This window comes from Sander lucioperca, chromosome 14 (assembly GCF_008315115.2).
Source record: "Sander lucioperca isolate FBNREF2018 chromosome 14, SLUC_FBN_1.2, whole genome shotgun sequence".
NCBI classification, from domain to species: Eukaryota; Metazoa; Chordata; class Actinopteri; order Perciformes; family Percidae; genus Sander; species Sander lucioperca.
The window spans coordinates 8,622,657-8,640,531 of record NC_050186.1 but is presented as its reverse complement, the minus strand read 5'-3'; the positions used below and the strand labels follow the sequence as shown (position 1 = coordinate 8,640,531).

Here is a 17,875-nt window from a genome sequence, read left to right as displayed (position 1 = left end):
TCCGCAAGCTATTTTACTGTGTATTATGTTGAAAGTTTCTAATTTATTAAATAATAGCTTAAAGCATTTAAACAAAGTTTTGTGTTGGAGTTTGTTACATTCCAGATTTTCTTTTTCACTGTAAATGAATATCGGTTCCTAAAATTAATTATTGGTTGTATTAAATACTAATAATCGGCCTTGAAAAACTATCATTTGATCCCTATAAGAAACCATTTATTTTGTGTATTTTATCTTTTAGATTAGGTAGACATGACTATGCAAGTAGACATGCCACAAGAAGTAACTTTACTTTTCCAAAAGCAAGAACGAATACTGTTAGACGAAGGGTCATAGAGCAATGTAATATGTAATGTAATGTGCTATCATACAAATTACACGAGAAGCAGTAAAATTAGATTTAAAAGTTTAGCTAAGAAATATCTATTAGAGAAGTTGAGTAGACACAGGAACTACATTGGTTGAGGGTCAACAAAATATGAAGGTGTGTTAGATTGTTAAGAAGTGTCCTGAGAGGATGAAATGGATGTTATGTGACCATAGCACGCTTTGAAAGTCTTAAACATGAATGTATGGAATGCCCTTTGAAGTGTCTGTCTTTGTCTTATGTGTGTATTTTATTGTCATACAATTTGTGTTATGAAATTATATAGTGAATGTTTAGTTTCTCATTTCCAATTCAGTATTGTTTATGATGTATTGTAATTTGCGTATTCATTTTTGAATTGTCCCATTATAAAGAGAGTTGTAAGGACCTCAGGAAGAATAGCTCCAATGCAAAGAAGGAGCTAATAAGGATCCTAAATAAACAAATGCTCCAAATGTTATTTTTCCTTTAATGTACCGTGTGACCACAGAGTATCCTCCCTCTCTGCAGATAAATAATCAGCTCTCTTCTCTCTGCCTCCTCAGAATCACAGACCAACAACACAGGTAAGAACTTAAAATACTTCAAAATGAAAGATGAGGAGATACACCAGATATAAATGCATGAGGAAAATGCATTTGACATAACTTATAACTGAGCATACTAGTTTATATGATTGTTTTTTTCTTACTTACAGACTTTCCATAGTCACGTCACCAAGCTTCAGGAACTTCAGATCCATTTCTCTGTACTTCTTTCTGGGTTGACCAGGACTTTAAAAACACAGGTATGTATTATATTACAATCAGTCTGTCTTCATGTTTGTTACATCAGCTACTGCTCTGCTCCTGAGACCAACAGGCCTTTCAAAGGTGTCCCTAAAAACAGCACAAAAGAAAAAGTATAAAAGTGTGTACTAATAGTAATTCATTATAACCCTGCTGGACACTCCAGGCGGTCCAGTGCTCTCGTGTTGTTGGTTGAGCATCGTTCAAAGAAAAAGGACTTCAGTTTCTAAACATACTTTGTGCGTAGATTTCCAGATACTGGAATTATCAGTTTTTAAGATGGTAAATAGCAGGTTTGACATCAATCACCTTTTTCTGTTTTGTTTTTTAAAGATTATTTTGGGGCTTTTTGGCCTCTAATAGATAGGACAGCTGAAGACAGGAAAAGGGGGGAAGACATGCAGCAAAGGAAAATTCTGATTTAATTTTTGTTGCTGCAACACTGCACTTTTCCATTTTTTTGGGATCAATACAAATCTATATCTATCTAACTGATGTAACACAGGAATGCTACTTAGCTAGTTAGCACAGAGCCATGCCTTCTGACCTGCCCACACTTCACAACCACACTGTGGTTGATTTTAGATGACAGGCTGAAGGGCCCTTTAAGTATAATTATCTGATAACAACAGTACAGCTGACAGGAGGTGAAGGTCACTGACTTGTTTTCCTTCTTCCACAGAACTCATAAAGTGCTCCTGTGAAGCTGTTAACATGGCAACGTGAGTAACACCAACATTTCTAAAACAGTTTAATCCTGTTATTGTGGAAATGATATAAAACGCTGCTGGATTTACAACGTGAGAGAAGGACTGAGACTGAAAAAGTGTTGGATTGATGCTATTACTGTATATAAACGATTAAAATCAAGCCTCCTGTTCACTGAAGTGGAAATCCGTAAGATTACAGATTGGTTGATTCAGAATTTGTATTAAAGTGACAACAATGGAGTTGTGCTGAGAGTCTGGAGCTGAATCTCTTTCTGTTTCTCTGGTCTGGAATCTTGTTGATAGTTAAGCTTCAAGTTTTCAGAACTGTGTTCATAGTCCATTTTTCTCTGAATACGATCGTGAAAAACTGCAATACAGGATTTTTTCCTGAGATGTCACCACAGTCACCCATTTCATAATACTGCAAATATATAAATATTGCAATACTGTTATTATGAAACCGTTAGCTCTGCTGTCTTCAAATCCACCAGACTCCTTTGGAAAAAGCAGTAATTTTACCACGAAGAACACGGGTACTTTTCTACAGTATTACATTATTACTCCATTACATGAATATGTTACTACATTATGACATTACCACAGACTACATTAACACTGACTAATAGGGCTGGGTATTGTCAAGGACCTCATGATTCAATTGTGATATTTTTGGCCACAATATGTTCGTACATAACATACATTTTTATAGTAAATAACCCAGGCCCATATCCAGGATTTAAACCAAGGTCCACAATACGCCCTTTTTAAAATGTTTTGAACCACCTTTCTTTATTTTTAATTCGGTTTCATCATGATCGTGTCCATCTCGTCCTTTTTCATAGAAAGAGTTGTTTAAAGTAGTCTCTTAATTTTAGTCTGTCTCAGTGAATAAATTAAACACAACCCTGTTATATACTAATATGGTAACAGCATAGGGTAACATTAATGCCTCTGCTAACATTAGCATAATTCTAACGTTACGTAGTCATACATTTAACCAGCTAACGAACCATATAAGGTAAAATTAACGAGGACCTCAGTATCCTATATGGTAGATACGGCCATGTACTGTATATCACTTGTTTCATCATTATTACATTACTCTTGAAAACTACCTTATATTATTACATTATTAGATTCATGTTTTGAAAAGGTTTGTTAAAAGAAAAAAAGTAGAGTGATTTTTATGTAATTTAATTCTATGTTCACTAGTATTTGAGCTCATGTCTTACTTTTTTACAGGAACACTAACTCCTCTTCGAAATATGAGGATATAATTTCCAAAAGTGTTCTGATCCAATCAGGATCTCCTGCTGTCTACCAGCTGATACCAAAGAAAGAGAATATTGGATCTCTGACAAGAATGACTCTTGGTGAAAAAGATCCAAACAAGATAAACAAAACCATCTTACTTGTTGGTGAAACAGGAACAGGAAAATCTACTCTGATCAACGCTCTGGTCAACTACGCCATGGGAGTGGAGTGGGAGGATGATGTCTGGTTTCAGATCGTAGAGGAGGAGAAGAGAAGTCAATCAGAAAGTCAGACATCAGATGTGATCGTGTACCAGATCTTTGGTTTTGAAGATAAAACTCTGCCCTACTCTCTGACCATCATTGATACTCCTGGATACGGAAACACTGCTGGGATCGAAAAAGATGTCCTCATCAGTCAGAGATTATTAGACTTGTTCCGCTCAGAGGATGGAGTTCATGAGATTAATGCAGTGGGTCTGGTGATGACAGCCAGTGAAAATCGACTGACTGACCCTCTGAGGTACATCTTTGATTCAGTGATCTCTCTGTTTGGTAAAGACATAGAGAAAAACATTGTCGCTCTCATCACACACTCAAATGGAAGAACACCTAAAAATGCTCTACAAGCTCTCGAGGCTGCAAAGATTAAATGTGCCAGAAATGAGAAGAATCAACCTGTTCACTTCCTGTTTGATAACTGCCAACATGAAGACAGGACAGAGGATGAAGAAGCCCTCAAACATGCAGATAAAATATCAATGAAAGGAATTAATCAGTTTACAAACTTCCTTGCAAAAACTGCACCTCAAAAGATGCAGAAAACCGTGGACGTCCTGAACGAGCGAATCAGACTGACAGCCTGCATCCAAAACCTGCAAGAGAGAATTGAGTTGATTTATCTAAAGAAAACAGAGATCCAACAGACTCAGGATGGTCTGAAGATGTATGAACGAGAGATGAAGAACAATGAGAAGTTCACTATAGAAGTTGATGAGGTCTACAAAGATAAAGAACCTATTGATGGTGGGAAGTGGTTGTTGGTGTTCTATCAAGCAGCAACCTGCTGTACTGTCTGTGAAGAGACCTGTCACTATCCATGCACACTGGCCCCGATACCAGAAAGCTGTGATGTCATGAAAGATGGCCGCTGCACTTCATGTACCAAGAAGTGTCCTGTATCAGATCATGTCAAAGAAAACTGGAAGTATGTGAACAAGACAAGAAAAGTTAAAAAAACTCTAGAAGATGTGAAAGAGAAGTATGAAAAGAATAAAGAAGAAACTAAGAAGCAAAGGAGCCTTTTGGAAACTCTTCAGAAAGAGAAGGAAACCCTTGAAGCAGATAAAACATCTTTGCTGGATGAAGCCTACCATCATGTTGTCAAACTGGAGGAGATCGCCCTGAATGTGGTTTCTCTGTCTACTTATGTCCACCTGGACTTCCTGATTGAGGAGATGGAGAAGAAACATGACACAGAGAAGGTCAACCATCTAAAACAAATCAATTTGAAAAGATGAAGGATTTCAGGGAGGGGTGCAGTACATGTATAGTTCAATATCTCAAATGTTCAAAAGAGAGAAAAAGTACTAGAGGGTTACTGAGGTCTAGACTGCTGACACAAAGACATGTCCCAGTGTCCTGGAGTTACAGCTGCTCATCACTGGAGCAAGGTGAACATTTAGACCACAGGAGAAAGATCTGAATTTTGTGTTTTCTTGATCAACATCAATGAGATCAACTAGTGCCTATTATTCAAATATGTAAAAGGGGTTTTGTGCAGTTATTTATCATTAGTTTGGACAGTTTGTATTAATGAAGACAGTATGTGTGTGTATTCTCAGTTTGCTACAATATTAACTGCTACAATATCATGTACATAAAAATGTATGAATATCTAAACATTATCAGTTATAGAATCACCAGGCCTGAGTACTGAAATACATTTTTGGAGCCAATATGGCAAATTGAAGAAAAAATCATCTGAACTCCGTCCAATGAATGATTCTGGTTTTATGTGGAGATTTAAAATGTTCAATCTTGTTTAAAAACCGTAAATAACCAATTTACTGTTACTGTGGTTTCCCATCAGAACATGGATTTTCATGATTCTGGTGTTAAAGGTTTTGTTGAAACAGTCAAAGATACTTGATGATGAATGGAGTTCCCTTACAGCGTAGTTAAACATTTAGGGAGGAATTTATTGGCATCCATGTTTTCTTGCGAGCAGTCATTTGTCACTGCTCACATCACTGCACATAACAGACATTATTTTAAAGTGACTATATGTAACTTAACTTACACGTTTCTGAAACTGTAATGTTCATCTCATGATCATAAATAACCTGTAAAAGCAAACAAGACTAACAGTGAAAAGAACGCTAGTTTTATAGTTTTAGTAATGCATCTGGCCGAGTCAGATATTTTCTGCAAGTCACAGAATGATTTACGGCAGGTAGACGGCGCTACAGTCACACATTCTGATTGGTCAAAGATTTCGGTGTATCACAGGAAAAGCCTCTGTTAGCGTATCCAGCCAGGTAAAATGTAGCAGGAGACTTTTAATGTTATTTTAAAAGTTTAAAGTTTAGCAGCGGTGGCAGACTTGTTGGAGCGTGCAAAACACAGCGTCCCTGTTTCATTCCACCAGCTTCTTGAAAAGGTCGGCATAGCGATGTGTGCGCATATCCAAAAACCTGTTGATATCCAAGTCTTTGATAATGTTTAAAAGTAGCTGTGTTTCTCCTTATCAGCTCTGGAGCCCTGCAAACGTTTGGCTGTTTGGTTTGTGTTCAGCAACCATAGCAACGGACAGAGCTGACCATAAGCCTGCTGTATAAATCCTGATTGAGATGCATATTCAGAATGTGCTGTATACATGTCCAAAATATTTCTCTAAAATCTGAATAATACCGGAATATCCCACGTCTTAATCGGAAAATGCTATATTTGGAAAAAGGCCTTATTCTGAATATCCAACCGGAATATGCTGTTTACATGACCTGTATCAAATTTGGAATATTGTCATATTCAGAATAATAGTGGAATATTGGTGTGCATGTAAATGTACTCAGTGACAGTGATACCCGGTTTAGCTCACGAGACATCCAAAGTAGACTAAGTTACCGTATACAACACTTCAAATGCAACCATTTATCTGTAACATAATCTCTTCTTGTAAATGAATGATTTTCTGGTTGAGCAAAACATTCATCATTGCAACTTCATGACCTCCTGGTAACGCTAACTCAGTAATCTACAGTGGGCAATAAAGCACCATAACACAGGTGTGGTAAAAATATTACCGCTTTTATCTAAAGCGGCCACTAGAATCAACACAAACTGAAAGTTACATATAGCCACTCTAAGGATAATTTTAGGGGTTTTGACCCCTTTATAGTAGAGCAGCTGGAGAATGACAGGAAATTGGGGGGAGAGAGTGGATGACATGCAGCAAACAGCTGCTGTTTTCTACATCAAATCATATCCCGACTCTTTAAAACATGCATTAAAATCTCCACTACATTTAATTATCACAGTTTGCTTGGTGTCTTCACTGGATCATCAGCTATTCTTTAATCACCTGAGCTTTCTTCAATAAAGTGTTTGTTAGATTATCTTTTTGTTTATTTACAGTTAGTCTGGCAGATATAAGTCACATTTATGTAAGGATAAAAAATGATATGTAATAATTTCTTGTTTAAAACCTGTAGTGACCAATAGATGGAGCCAACATGGCAGAGACCTTACAGGTTCACTTTCTTTTCTTAGATTTTTAAAATATTGTTCCTATTTTCTAGACCTGAAGGTGTAGGATTGATATCAGGAGTGGGTTTACACAAGTAATAAATATGTTATTTTCTTCATTTAAATGTATATCATGTAGAAATCAATAGATTACATTTTTGATCATGGGTTCCATAATGTTAATATAAACAGAAACCTGAGACTTTTTAATAAATATTGTTATACAATTAATAATAATTCAAGTTACTATTTTCATTGTCAACAATGAACCTTTAAACTCAAAAAATAAAGTTTTTTCTGTCTTTACTACAAAGAGTTATGTCTGTTACTGGATTATCTTTGATTAGCTTGAGCGTCTTTATTAAATGAAAACAACTAGATGATGGAATTTATTACCTAAAAATGCAGAGGAGATTTGAGGACTTTTTAATGTCTCTTTCACTGTGTTTCTCTTTTAAGTGTTTTTTACTTTTACCTGAAAGTGAGTAAAAGCTCTGACTGAAACTGGTTGAGCTGCTGATCTGATAGCAGAGTGTAAGAAGAAGATGGAACATAGAAATCCCCCTGCTTTGTCTGATCTACTGAAAAGACTTGAAATTTGACAGCATGAAGTTGAGGATGAGGAAGATTATAATTGGGCTTCAGAAGTTGGCTGCTGAAGTCAAACAGATGAAGGAGAAATCAAAGAGTCAGGTGTCTGCAGCAGTTGGAGTTGCAGCAGCTGCAGCTCTGTTCACACAGTGTGAGCTTTTAGCTTCACAATACTGCTTTTTGTTGATGCAGTCACCATTGCTGTTGGTTTTACTAAAAAAAAAGAAAACATTACCTAGTGTGACTAACTTAAAGGTCAATATGTAATACTGACAGCTAGTGTTTAAAATAGTTACTGCAGTACAAATTCAAAATACTGGAGAGAGTCGTCTCCCCCGCCCCCTCCTGCCCAGACTCCAAGTTCACGTTGGTTGCCAGGCTGAGACCGCAGCATCCAACAATGTTAGACAGCGGAGTAGCTAACGTTGGCTATACTATATGACAGTCATAAAAGCCCGTGCTTACGCAGAGCTCTGTACCCAACTGACAGCACACTTTTACAGCTTAGAATTACAGTAGGAACCGCTAAAAACCCGACAACCTCGCCGTCCTCTCCACACGCCAGGATAGGAACTACTAAAAATACCACTACCTTGCCGTCCTATTCCACCCGACTGAACACACTTCATTGGCTTAGAATTGCGGCAACATTTGCTAAACACACTGCAAACTCACGGTTCTCTCTTCCCGATTCATAGCCTCCCTCTCTTGGCTTCAAAAAAGTCACCATTGTACACGTTGTAAACAGCTGTTTACTCTGGTAACGTTAGCCGTTAGCAGGGTTAGCATGGCGTCGTTAGTCAGGACCAGTCGGGATCACTTTACTGGCTGTGTCTCAATTGTTTTTGCGAGTAACCAACTCGGTAACGTTACTCTAGCTATATAATTCAATGTAAGTACACAAATGTTTAAATAACATAAAATGCCCGTCCCTTGTAGCTGTGATAAATTAGCCTGAAGCTAATGCTTACCTGTTCAGGAGGGAATTAGCCAACTCGGCATGCCGTATTTTTATGTTATGTAGAATCTATCTCTGTTGATCCTGTTGGTTTGTTTGCTGCTTTCATGGCTGTACTAACGTTACAGCTGTAGCACGCTGGGTTTAAGTTTCTACAGGTATATCTGGCAACCCGTCCTGGCTGTCAAACTGGGCAGTTGATACCAACACACAGGCCAAAACACAGACAGAAATTCCGTCACGGAACGGAAATTTCAAAAAGAAAAAATACTGACATTAGCATTGTTGTCAGAAACAATAGCATTTCAGCTAGGGCTGCAGCTAACGATTATTTTTGTAATCGAATATTCTAGCGATTATTTCATCGATCAATCGGATAAAAAATGATTTTCCCTTAAGGATCACTGTACCGTGGACAGCACACCTTGTGGCTGTGGCGTCGCTGTAACCTCCACTCATGAACGTTTTTATAACTTTAAAGCATTAAATCTTCAAAATATACAGCCATGCGACACACCAACTGAAAGCTTAGTCTCTCATGATTCCATTAAGCCCACACACAAAGCATAAGATGATTTATAGCAGTTACACAACTGTTATAAAAATGTAGCTTCTTACCAATTTTTCCTGCTAAAAGCTAAGGAGTTAGCCATCACGGGGGTCTTTGGTGTCTTTCAGCCTTCTCAGGAGGTTTTCTATCCAGCCTGGAAGCTGGGTCTTTTTTCAGAGTTGTTGAGTAATAGATCCAAACTCTTACCTCCTAGATTTAGCCACTTGATGTCCAGAATTTATCACGTTTGCTCCGTGCTCTCCGCCATCGCGCAACTGAATGTTGTGTGCGTCGTTAATAACAGTCCGTGTGAAACAATGACTCTGAGCGGAGCGGGCCGCATAACGCTTCGAAAGATTCGAGGCAGAGAATTTGCCTCGAAGCTTTTTTGTAATCGAATTATTCGAGTAATCCAGGGGTCACCAACACGGGGCCCGTGGGCACCAGGTAGCCCCCAAGGACCACATGAGGAGCCCTCAGGCCTGTTCTAAAAATGAAAATTGAATATTGATATTATCTGTTTCCCACCTTGTTAAGTCATTGTTGATAATTATTGTGAGAAATCATTAACGTGATCAGTGTCTTCACATAGATGAGTATCATTAATCATTAATAATCATATATAAGTAAAGGCAAACTGAGCAAATGTTATTTCAGAAGAGTGTATCAAACTGGTAGCCCTTCGTATGACTCAGTACCCATTAAGTAGCTCTCAGTTTCTAAAAGGTTGGTGACCCCTGGAGTAATCGTTTCAGCCCTAATTTCAGCTTAACATGTTTCCTTAATATCTGATGAGGCACTGGTGTCATTTTTGGATTTATTACAGTACAAATATTACATATTGGACCTTTAAAGCTGCAGATCCGTGGATGCAATGTTTTTCAGACTTGTTTTACAGAGGCATTATTTTTTTATTTTCTAAAAAATTTTTTTAAATACTTTTATACACTCCATAATACTCCATCAAAAGTTCAAAGAAAAGCTCAGCGGTGTGCTGCTCTTTATTGTAAGTGAGGAAGGTAACGTTCACAAAAATGTAGGTAGTTACTGAGGAAACAATGAGGAACGAATGGTTAGTTAATGTCTAGTGACTGATTGACTGTGATTCAATCACTAATGGTAAGTTACTGGGAAACAGACTGGTAGTTACAGCGCCCAAAACCCAGGGTGGCAGGATTAAAGCATGCCCTGCAGCAGCGTACAATTGTTCAACAATGCTAATTCTACAGAATATACCTTGGATGTGAATGTCAATATGTTGTGAATATAATTATTAAAATATATTAAAAGTGTCATCCTGTATCACATCTATTCATTTTATTACTACTTGGGAAATCCCATGAACAGAGTAACTGATTTCCAAATGATTCATCAATACAGTGACTCCCACTCTGTTATCAGTAACGAAGTTTTAGTGCTTGAATCCCAGTGAATCAGTAACTACTCATTAACTAACTCATTCGTTCCTCATTCATTAATACAGTAACTACCAGTCTGTTTACCAGTAACTAACCATAAGTGATTAAATCAGTTAATCAGTAACTACTCATTAACTAACCATTCGTTCCCTTATTCATTTCTCATTCGTTCCTTAGTAACTACCTACATTTTTGTGTACCTTATTGTAAAGTGTTACCAATGTATTTAGCTAAATATATAGCTAATGTTAGTTTTCATCACTGAAATCTTTTTTTCCTATAATAATAATAATAATAATAATAATAATAATACATTTTGAAAACACTTCTGATAAAACTTACATAAAATAAATGGCACTTTTTGTCTTTTCTGTTTTCTTCTGAATTTCAACATGTAAATTGCAACTGTCAGGAAACTCATAAGTGTAGCTCTACACCTGAATGAATGTATCTGAATCTATGTAAATATGAACTCTGATGTTTAAATTCTTGGTCATGCTGTCTAATGTTTTCCATGAGCTCACAGCACAGACTCGTAGTGTTAGTGAAACATTCATTTTAACCTCTTCTCAGTTTTATGAATTCTAACTGTGATGTTACCTGAAAACATATTATACTGAAGTGCAGTTGGAGCTGTAGTGTTGAATTCCACTTGTTCTTTAATCCTATGTAACGTTTGTATTTACAGCAGACAGACTCAATCCTAAAACAATTCGGTGAACTGGAGAAGAAAAAAGAAGTTTTCTGTAATCTACATCAACTGGTCAGACCATAACCGTGTGCCAGTTTCATACCATCGCCGATACTGCTTTCTAAAATTATGTACTTATACACTAAAGGATGTCGTTTTTTTAGTACCAGAAAATGATTTCAATGTGGACTTACAGACATTAAGTGCTTTTGTAAGATCTGAAAACAAAAATGTTTCCTTTTTGCATATTTATTGTGTTAAGGCAAATTGTCTGTCAGTGTCTGCACATCTATCTAAAGAACTTCACTGGTCCAACATTTAGGACCTGATCTGAAACTGGGGTCTCATTTATAAAACTGTGCATAGGATCCTTACTAAAAGTGTATGTATGCCCAAAAGCCCAAAATGGCGTACGCCAAAAGAAATTCAGATTTATAAAACCATGTGTATGCACATCTGTAAGCAATGTTCCCTTTATAAATCACAGATTGTACACGCAATCTGTACCCTGTACACGCCCATTTGTAACCATAAATAGTCAATGCAAAGCACCTCATGAATGCTGATCAGTATATTAATAACACTGGCAGTTGTTCTTTCGTTACGCAGAATCATGCCGAATCATGACTGGCGGAGAAAAAGCAAAACGCAACCCGATGTCACGCTGCAGTAAAACGGTGATCAGACTTGACTGTTTTGACAACCGATTTCACTCTAAAATACTAACGCTAGGTCAGTGGCTGTCAGCGTCGGATACCAAAAAACCCCTTTAGTTACTGTATGGGACACACTCGGCAGAGCAGCATCTTGACCACGGGACTGTAAGATGATGTAGTATTAAAAGAGACAATTCCGTGTGTCCCTGAAACGTACATTTTGTTACTCCATCCACCATCTTTTTCTTAACCTAACTGTCCCGTTGTTTTCAGTTAAACCTATGTCCAGATCCAGAGCGTCAAAAAGTGACGCCAAAAGTCCTGACCAAGCGCGTCTAAATATGACTTCCTCTATTACTGCAACAAGAACAAGTGTCTGTTGTCTTTCAAATATCTCGATAACCATTCATCGAATCTGCTTCACACTTCCTGGGTACCCAACAGTGGTGGTGCATGGCAAATTTTACCGAGATGCCAGTGAGCTTAGTATGTATACCTGCTCCATCGTATGTCTGACAAATGAGCTTTGTTTCAGGATTGTAGTTGGTAATTGCCGGCATCACCACAGCAGTTATGGCTTCAGCATCTCGTTCAAGGCTTACGTCAAAGAAAACAAGAAACCTCTCACGTATCATGCCCTTTTCATTTACGTAGCTGATTATGACAGTCATTTGGCACTTACATGATATGTCTGTGGTGTCATACACTTCCACTGTTATGAATGTCGCCGTGTTTATTTCTTTATCTATTTCTTCCTGAATAACATGAGCAGCGCTCTCTATTATGTCATTCTGAATTGTCTTTGACATACCCGTAAATGTTGTAGCTGATGCTAGGTGCTCTGCTAGCGTTGTGTCAAACTCAGCGACAGCTTGCACCAGAGCCGCGGGAACATATTTTGAGTGAAGTTTTCAGCCAAAGTCAACGACCACATACCAAACTGCATCTATCACATTTATTGAACTGTGTAGAGATTCAATTCATATAAATAGCCTATCCAAGACCGTAATTAGCCTGCCGTGGGCTACTGATCCCGAAACACTGGAAAATAATAGACCGTTATCGCTATTTAACCAAGTTAGATTTCTTTCATACCCATACTGTCAAGATGAAGACAAAATATCGCTATTTATTAAAACAAAGGCACTTCGTGGTGTCAAAACAGCACTAAGGCTTAATACAACTGGAACACAGGTACACGCCCCACAAGCGAAAAAAACAAGAATAAAGCCCAAAATCCAAGACAGAACAAACTAGGCACGGGTAACGCAGGATATAGGCACAAAGCTACGACAATGGTACAGAACATGCCTACTAAAAGCTCAAAAATGGTGCCACAAAACACAAGGGTAACACATCACTGAATTATATTAAATCAAATCAATGTGAAGCAAGCCAGTCAGTCCTGACACAAACATTGAAATAGAGAAATACAGCCTTAAGTTTTTGTAGCACAGCAATAGCAAATTAAAGGCATAAAGATATTGGGCCTAATGTATCAGAAGTTCTAATAATTTTATAACAATACGGTAGGATAATTAAAAATAGGTGTGACCTCATTCTGGTTTTCCAATATGTAGGCTAAGTAGGCTTTACACGAGTGTAAAAAAACACAATTATCTCCAATAATTCATATAAACTTCCAGTTGAACTGTTACTGAACAGTTGATAAATCATGCCAGTTTACTGCAGGGCGGCAGCATAATAATAAACCAGAATTATTACCTTGTGTTGCAGTCATAACATTAAAAAGAAGTCCTCATCTCCAAAACGTCTAGCAGGAAAAGTGTGAGCCCGAGGCTGGCAGCACGGAGTTGACGTTGATGTTCCCTTTACTCTTTTTAGCCTGTGGTTGATCTATAAAGACATCCAAAATGCGCTTTTGTACCATGGCTAGCTAACTTCTGTTGACCAGCCGGGAAAGTTTCCACCACTATCTTCACCACTCGTGAATGAGCGTCAGAGGTGCACGGCGCGCCTCGCTCGCTTCAGTTGTAGCTCAAAAGCAAGTTTAGTGAAGTCATTTTTATCAAGAAACTCAAGATTGAACCATACTCCTGGATAGGGGTTGGACTCTTTTCTTCTCCGGAGTTGCCCAGGGTGTGAGGCGCCGGGCGGGTGTGGGGATACTCACAAGCCCCCGGCTGAGCGCCGCTACGTTGGAGTTTACCCCGGTGGACGAGAGGGTCGCCTCCCTACGCCTGCGGGTTGTGGTGGGAAAACTCTGACTGTTGTTTGTGCATATGCACCAAACAAGAGTTCGGAGTATTCGGCCTTCTTGGAGATCTTGAATGGAGTCCTGTATGGGGCTCCAGTGGGGGACTCCATAGTCCTGCTGGGGGACGCGCATGTGGGCAATGATGGAGACACATGGAGAGGCATGATTGGGAGGAACGGACTCCCTGATCTAAACCAGAGTGGTTGTTTGTTGTTGGACTTCTGTGCTAGTCATGGATTGTCTATAACGAACACCATGTTCGAACATAGGGATGCTCATAAGTGTACTTGGTACCAGAGCACCCTAGGCCAAAGGTCAATGATCGATTTTATAATCGTTTCATCTGATCTGAGGCCGTGTGTTTTGGACACTCGGGTGAAGAGAGGGGCAGAGCTGTCAACTGATCACCATCTGGTGGTGAGTTGGGTCAGGGGGTGGGGGAAGACTCTGGACAGACCTGGTAAGCCCAAACGGGTAGTGCGGGTAAATTGGGAACGTCTGGAGGAGGCCCCTGTCCGAAGACTTTCAACTCACACCTCCGGCGGAGCTTTTCGTGCATCCCTGTGGAGGCTGGGGGCATTGAACCCGAATGGACAATGTTCAAAGTTTCCATTGCTGAAGCTGCGGCGGGGAGCTGTGGACTTAGGGTCTTAGGTGCCTCAAGGGGCGGCAACCCACGAACACCGTGGTGGACACCGGTGGTCAGGGAAGCCGTCCGACTGAAGAAGGAGTCTTTCCGGGATATGTTATCCCAGAGGACTCCGGAGGCAGTTGCAAGGTACCGAAGGGCCCGAAGGGCTGCAGCCTCTGCCGTGAAAGAGACAAGTACCTTGGGGTCTTGTTAGCGAGTGAGGGGACAATGCAGCGGGAGATTGGTCGGAGAATCGGCGCAGCGCGTGCGGTATTACATTCAATTTATCGCACCGTTGTGACGAAAAGAGAGCTGAGCCAGAAGGCAAAGCTCTCAATCTACCAGTCAGTTTTCGTTCCTACCCTCACCTATGGTCATGAAGGCTGGGTCATGACCGAAAGAATGAGATCCAGGGTACAAGCGGCCGAAATGGGTTTCCTCAGGAGGGTGGCTGGCGTCTCCCTTAGAGATAGGGTGAGAAGCTCAGTCATCCGTGAGGAGCTCGGAGTAGAGCCGCTGCTCCTTTGCGTCGAAAGGAGCCAGTCGAGGTGGTTCGGGCATCTGGTAAGGATGCCCCCTGGGCGCCTCCCTAGGGAGGTGTTCCAGGCACGTCCAGCTGGGAGGAGGCCTCGGGGAAGACCCAGGACTAGGTGGAGGGATTATATCTCCAACCTGGTCTGGGAACGCCTCGGGATCCCCCAGTCGGAGCTGGTTAATGTGGCTCGGGAAAGGGAAGTTTGGGGTCCCCTGCTGGAGCTGCTACCCCCGCGACCCGACACCGGATAAGCGGACGAAGATGAATGGATGGATGGATGGATGGTGTTTACCTAACAGCTGCCGGTGTGGTCTGCCTCTGTCACCAGATTCGTCACACAATCACAAACACATTACTGGTGATTTTCAAATCGTTTCCCAGATATACTGTCGTGAAAATGTTTGTCTAAGTAATCACCACATCACAGCCACCTACAAAAAAAAAAAAGATCTAAAAACAATATAATCATTTTAGTTCGGCCGAGCTGGTTTCGATCTTGTGGCATAAATATAAAAGTTAACACCCGAGTCCGCAGCTCTACGTAATGAGCTATCAATGCTCCGTATGAAACTGCTTCCAGTCACATATTTATCAACTACGTCAGCAACCTGGGGCCTGTTTCACAAAACCAAGATAAGGGATTAAGCCGGGATTTCCCCGTTGTCCTGGATGAATTTAGCCTTGACTCGGTTTCACGAAAGCAGAGGCACATAAATCACCATGGAGATTTATTCTGTGCAGCTAGCCTGCTCCTGACCAGGCTACCAGCCAGGCTAACAGCTAGCCTGCTCCCGGCCAGGCTACCAGCCAGGATTTATTAATCCTGGAGCCTTTTCTGATCACCCAGCAGTGGTTTTACCCCATTGTTATCAGCCTGGAGTAAAATACAACAGGTGCATATTGCTGTTCCTTTAAGTACTGTTATTATTTAAAGTTGTGACCATAATTGTTTTTAATGATTATTCACATGACAGTCATTGTTACTGTTATATTGCTGTATGAAGACTGCTGTTCATATTGTTGTTAGAAGTATGATTAATATATTATGACAGTTGTTGAGATAATTAGAAAGGGCTGATAACATTTCAAATGTGTTTTAAATGAAGTCTGTTACTAAGGGCAACACATACAACGCTGTACATTTCTATAGTTGACTAATGCACCTCGAATTATTTTAGTTGATTCATTTCTTTTTTAATTATTTAACAATAAGGATCATGTTTGTTCCTCTTCCATGTGCATGGTATTTGGCATTCTTAGCACACACAGTGTGTTGTCCAGTAAACTGGGACTATAATTTGGGAGGATTGTACAATTTAAAGAGCGTATCCTAATTGTACAATCCTCCTTAATGATAGTCTTAGTTGACTGGACCAGTAACTATCTAGTGATGTAGGCTACTGTACATTCATGTTACACCCCAATGGTTTATGACCTTATATTTAGCTGGGGGGGGGAAATAACTGATGAATATACTCTGTTCCATTCATGTTTACAGTGTGCATTATATTTATCACTTAATTATCTTTATAGTTTCTAGATTTTAGAGTCCAATTTCTTCAGTGTCTTTATTTTCTATGTTCATATATACAAGGGAGCAAGGCATATAATATGTAGAGAAGGAAACTCGTCCTCTATAAAAAATAAAAAAAACTCGTGGCAGATAATAGCGGACCGACTGAATGAGTCTAAAAAAATACATGTATGAACTACTGCTCTTAACTGAAACCATTCACTGAGTCACTGTCATTTGCAAAAACCAACAGTTGTACACTTTGCATTAAAAGCGAGCAGTGGAAGTTAATATAACTTAGGAAATGTATATTTTAGCCCATGAGAGAGAGAGAGAGGAACAGAGATATTTACGCATCATATTCTAGCGTTATAGAAAATTGATCTTAATGGTAAATTTCCTGAGTAACATTATCTTCTGCTTACTTTTAAGGCAAAGAGTACAACTGTTAATTTGTGTAAATGATTAGTAGACTAATCCTTGAATGGTATGATTATGACGGTTTTAGTTCAGAGCAGTAGTCAGTTAATGCATATATTTAGGCTGCTTACACATTCAGTCGGTCCGTGATCGTACGGTGGCCGACAGGGGCAGACGCCCTGCAACTTAAGAAAACACACGCAAATAGACAAAACACAAGCAAATTAAGAAAACAACTTCATTAATTTGACAACACATGTGCAGCATTCAGCAAACGCACTGCAAATACACACAACACAACCAAATAGATAAATGCACTGCAAATACACACAACACAACCAAATAGATAAACGCACTGCAAATATGAAATGATGTAAAAAGAAAAGCACACAAACCCAGAAAACAAATGCAACAAAAAAAATGCAGCATCCAGATTACACAACGGAAGTTCTCCAGACCTCTAGAGGGAGCAGCTAGTGGAACAGCTGGATTTTAGACTGTTATTAACCAATATTAAATTCATATTATTATTATTATTATTATTATTATTAATAACATAATATATTATTAATATACAGTCTATGCTCCCGTCTCATGCCCTCCCGGCTGATGCCGTCCCCGAGCTTCGGCTTTTCAAAATGGTGTTTTGGATGTTTGTGAACTAAACAGTGTGGTAATCATGCTGATGAATACAATAACTTTTTCAGCAGATGTCTTACTTACAACACGTTGGAGTTAGCAAAGCAGTTTTGTGTTTATATGTTCAGGCAGGATTTATTCAGTTTGATAAATCCCACGGTAAATTGGCTGGTTTACTAACAGGGAGGGA

At 39.3% G+C, this 17,875-nt stretch overlaps 2 protein-coding genes across 2 annotated transcripts in view; both read left to right on the top strand.

Moving 5' to 3' along the window:
* Nucleotides 1-17,875, top strand: part of LOC116057119 (septin-1-like) — a 50,431-nt gene that overhangs the window by 9,334 nt on the left and 23,222 nt on the right. The window lies entirely within an intron of this gene.
* On the top strand, nt 1,077-4,689 carry LOC116057124 (septin-2-like). Its single transcript, XM_031309520.2, has 3 exons — nt 1,077-1,154; nt 1,838-1,877; nt 3,108-4,689. Exons 2-3 carry the CDS (start codon nt 1,870-1,872, stop codon nt 4,636-4,638), a joined length of 1,539 nt encoding a protein of 512 aa, XP_031165380.1. The 5' UTR covers nt 1,077-1,154; nt 1,838-1,869; the 3' UTR covers nt 4,639-4,689.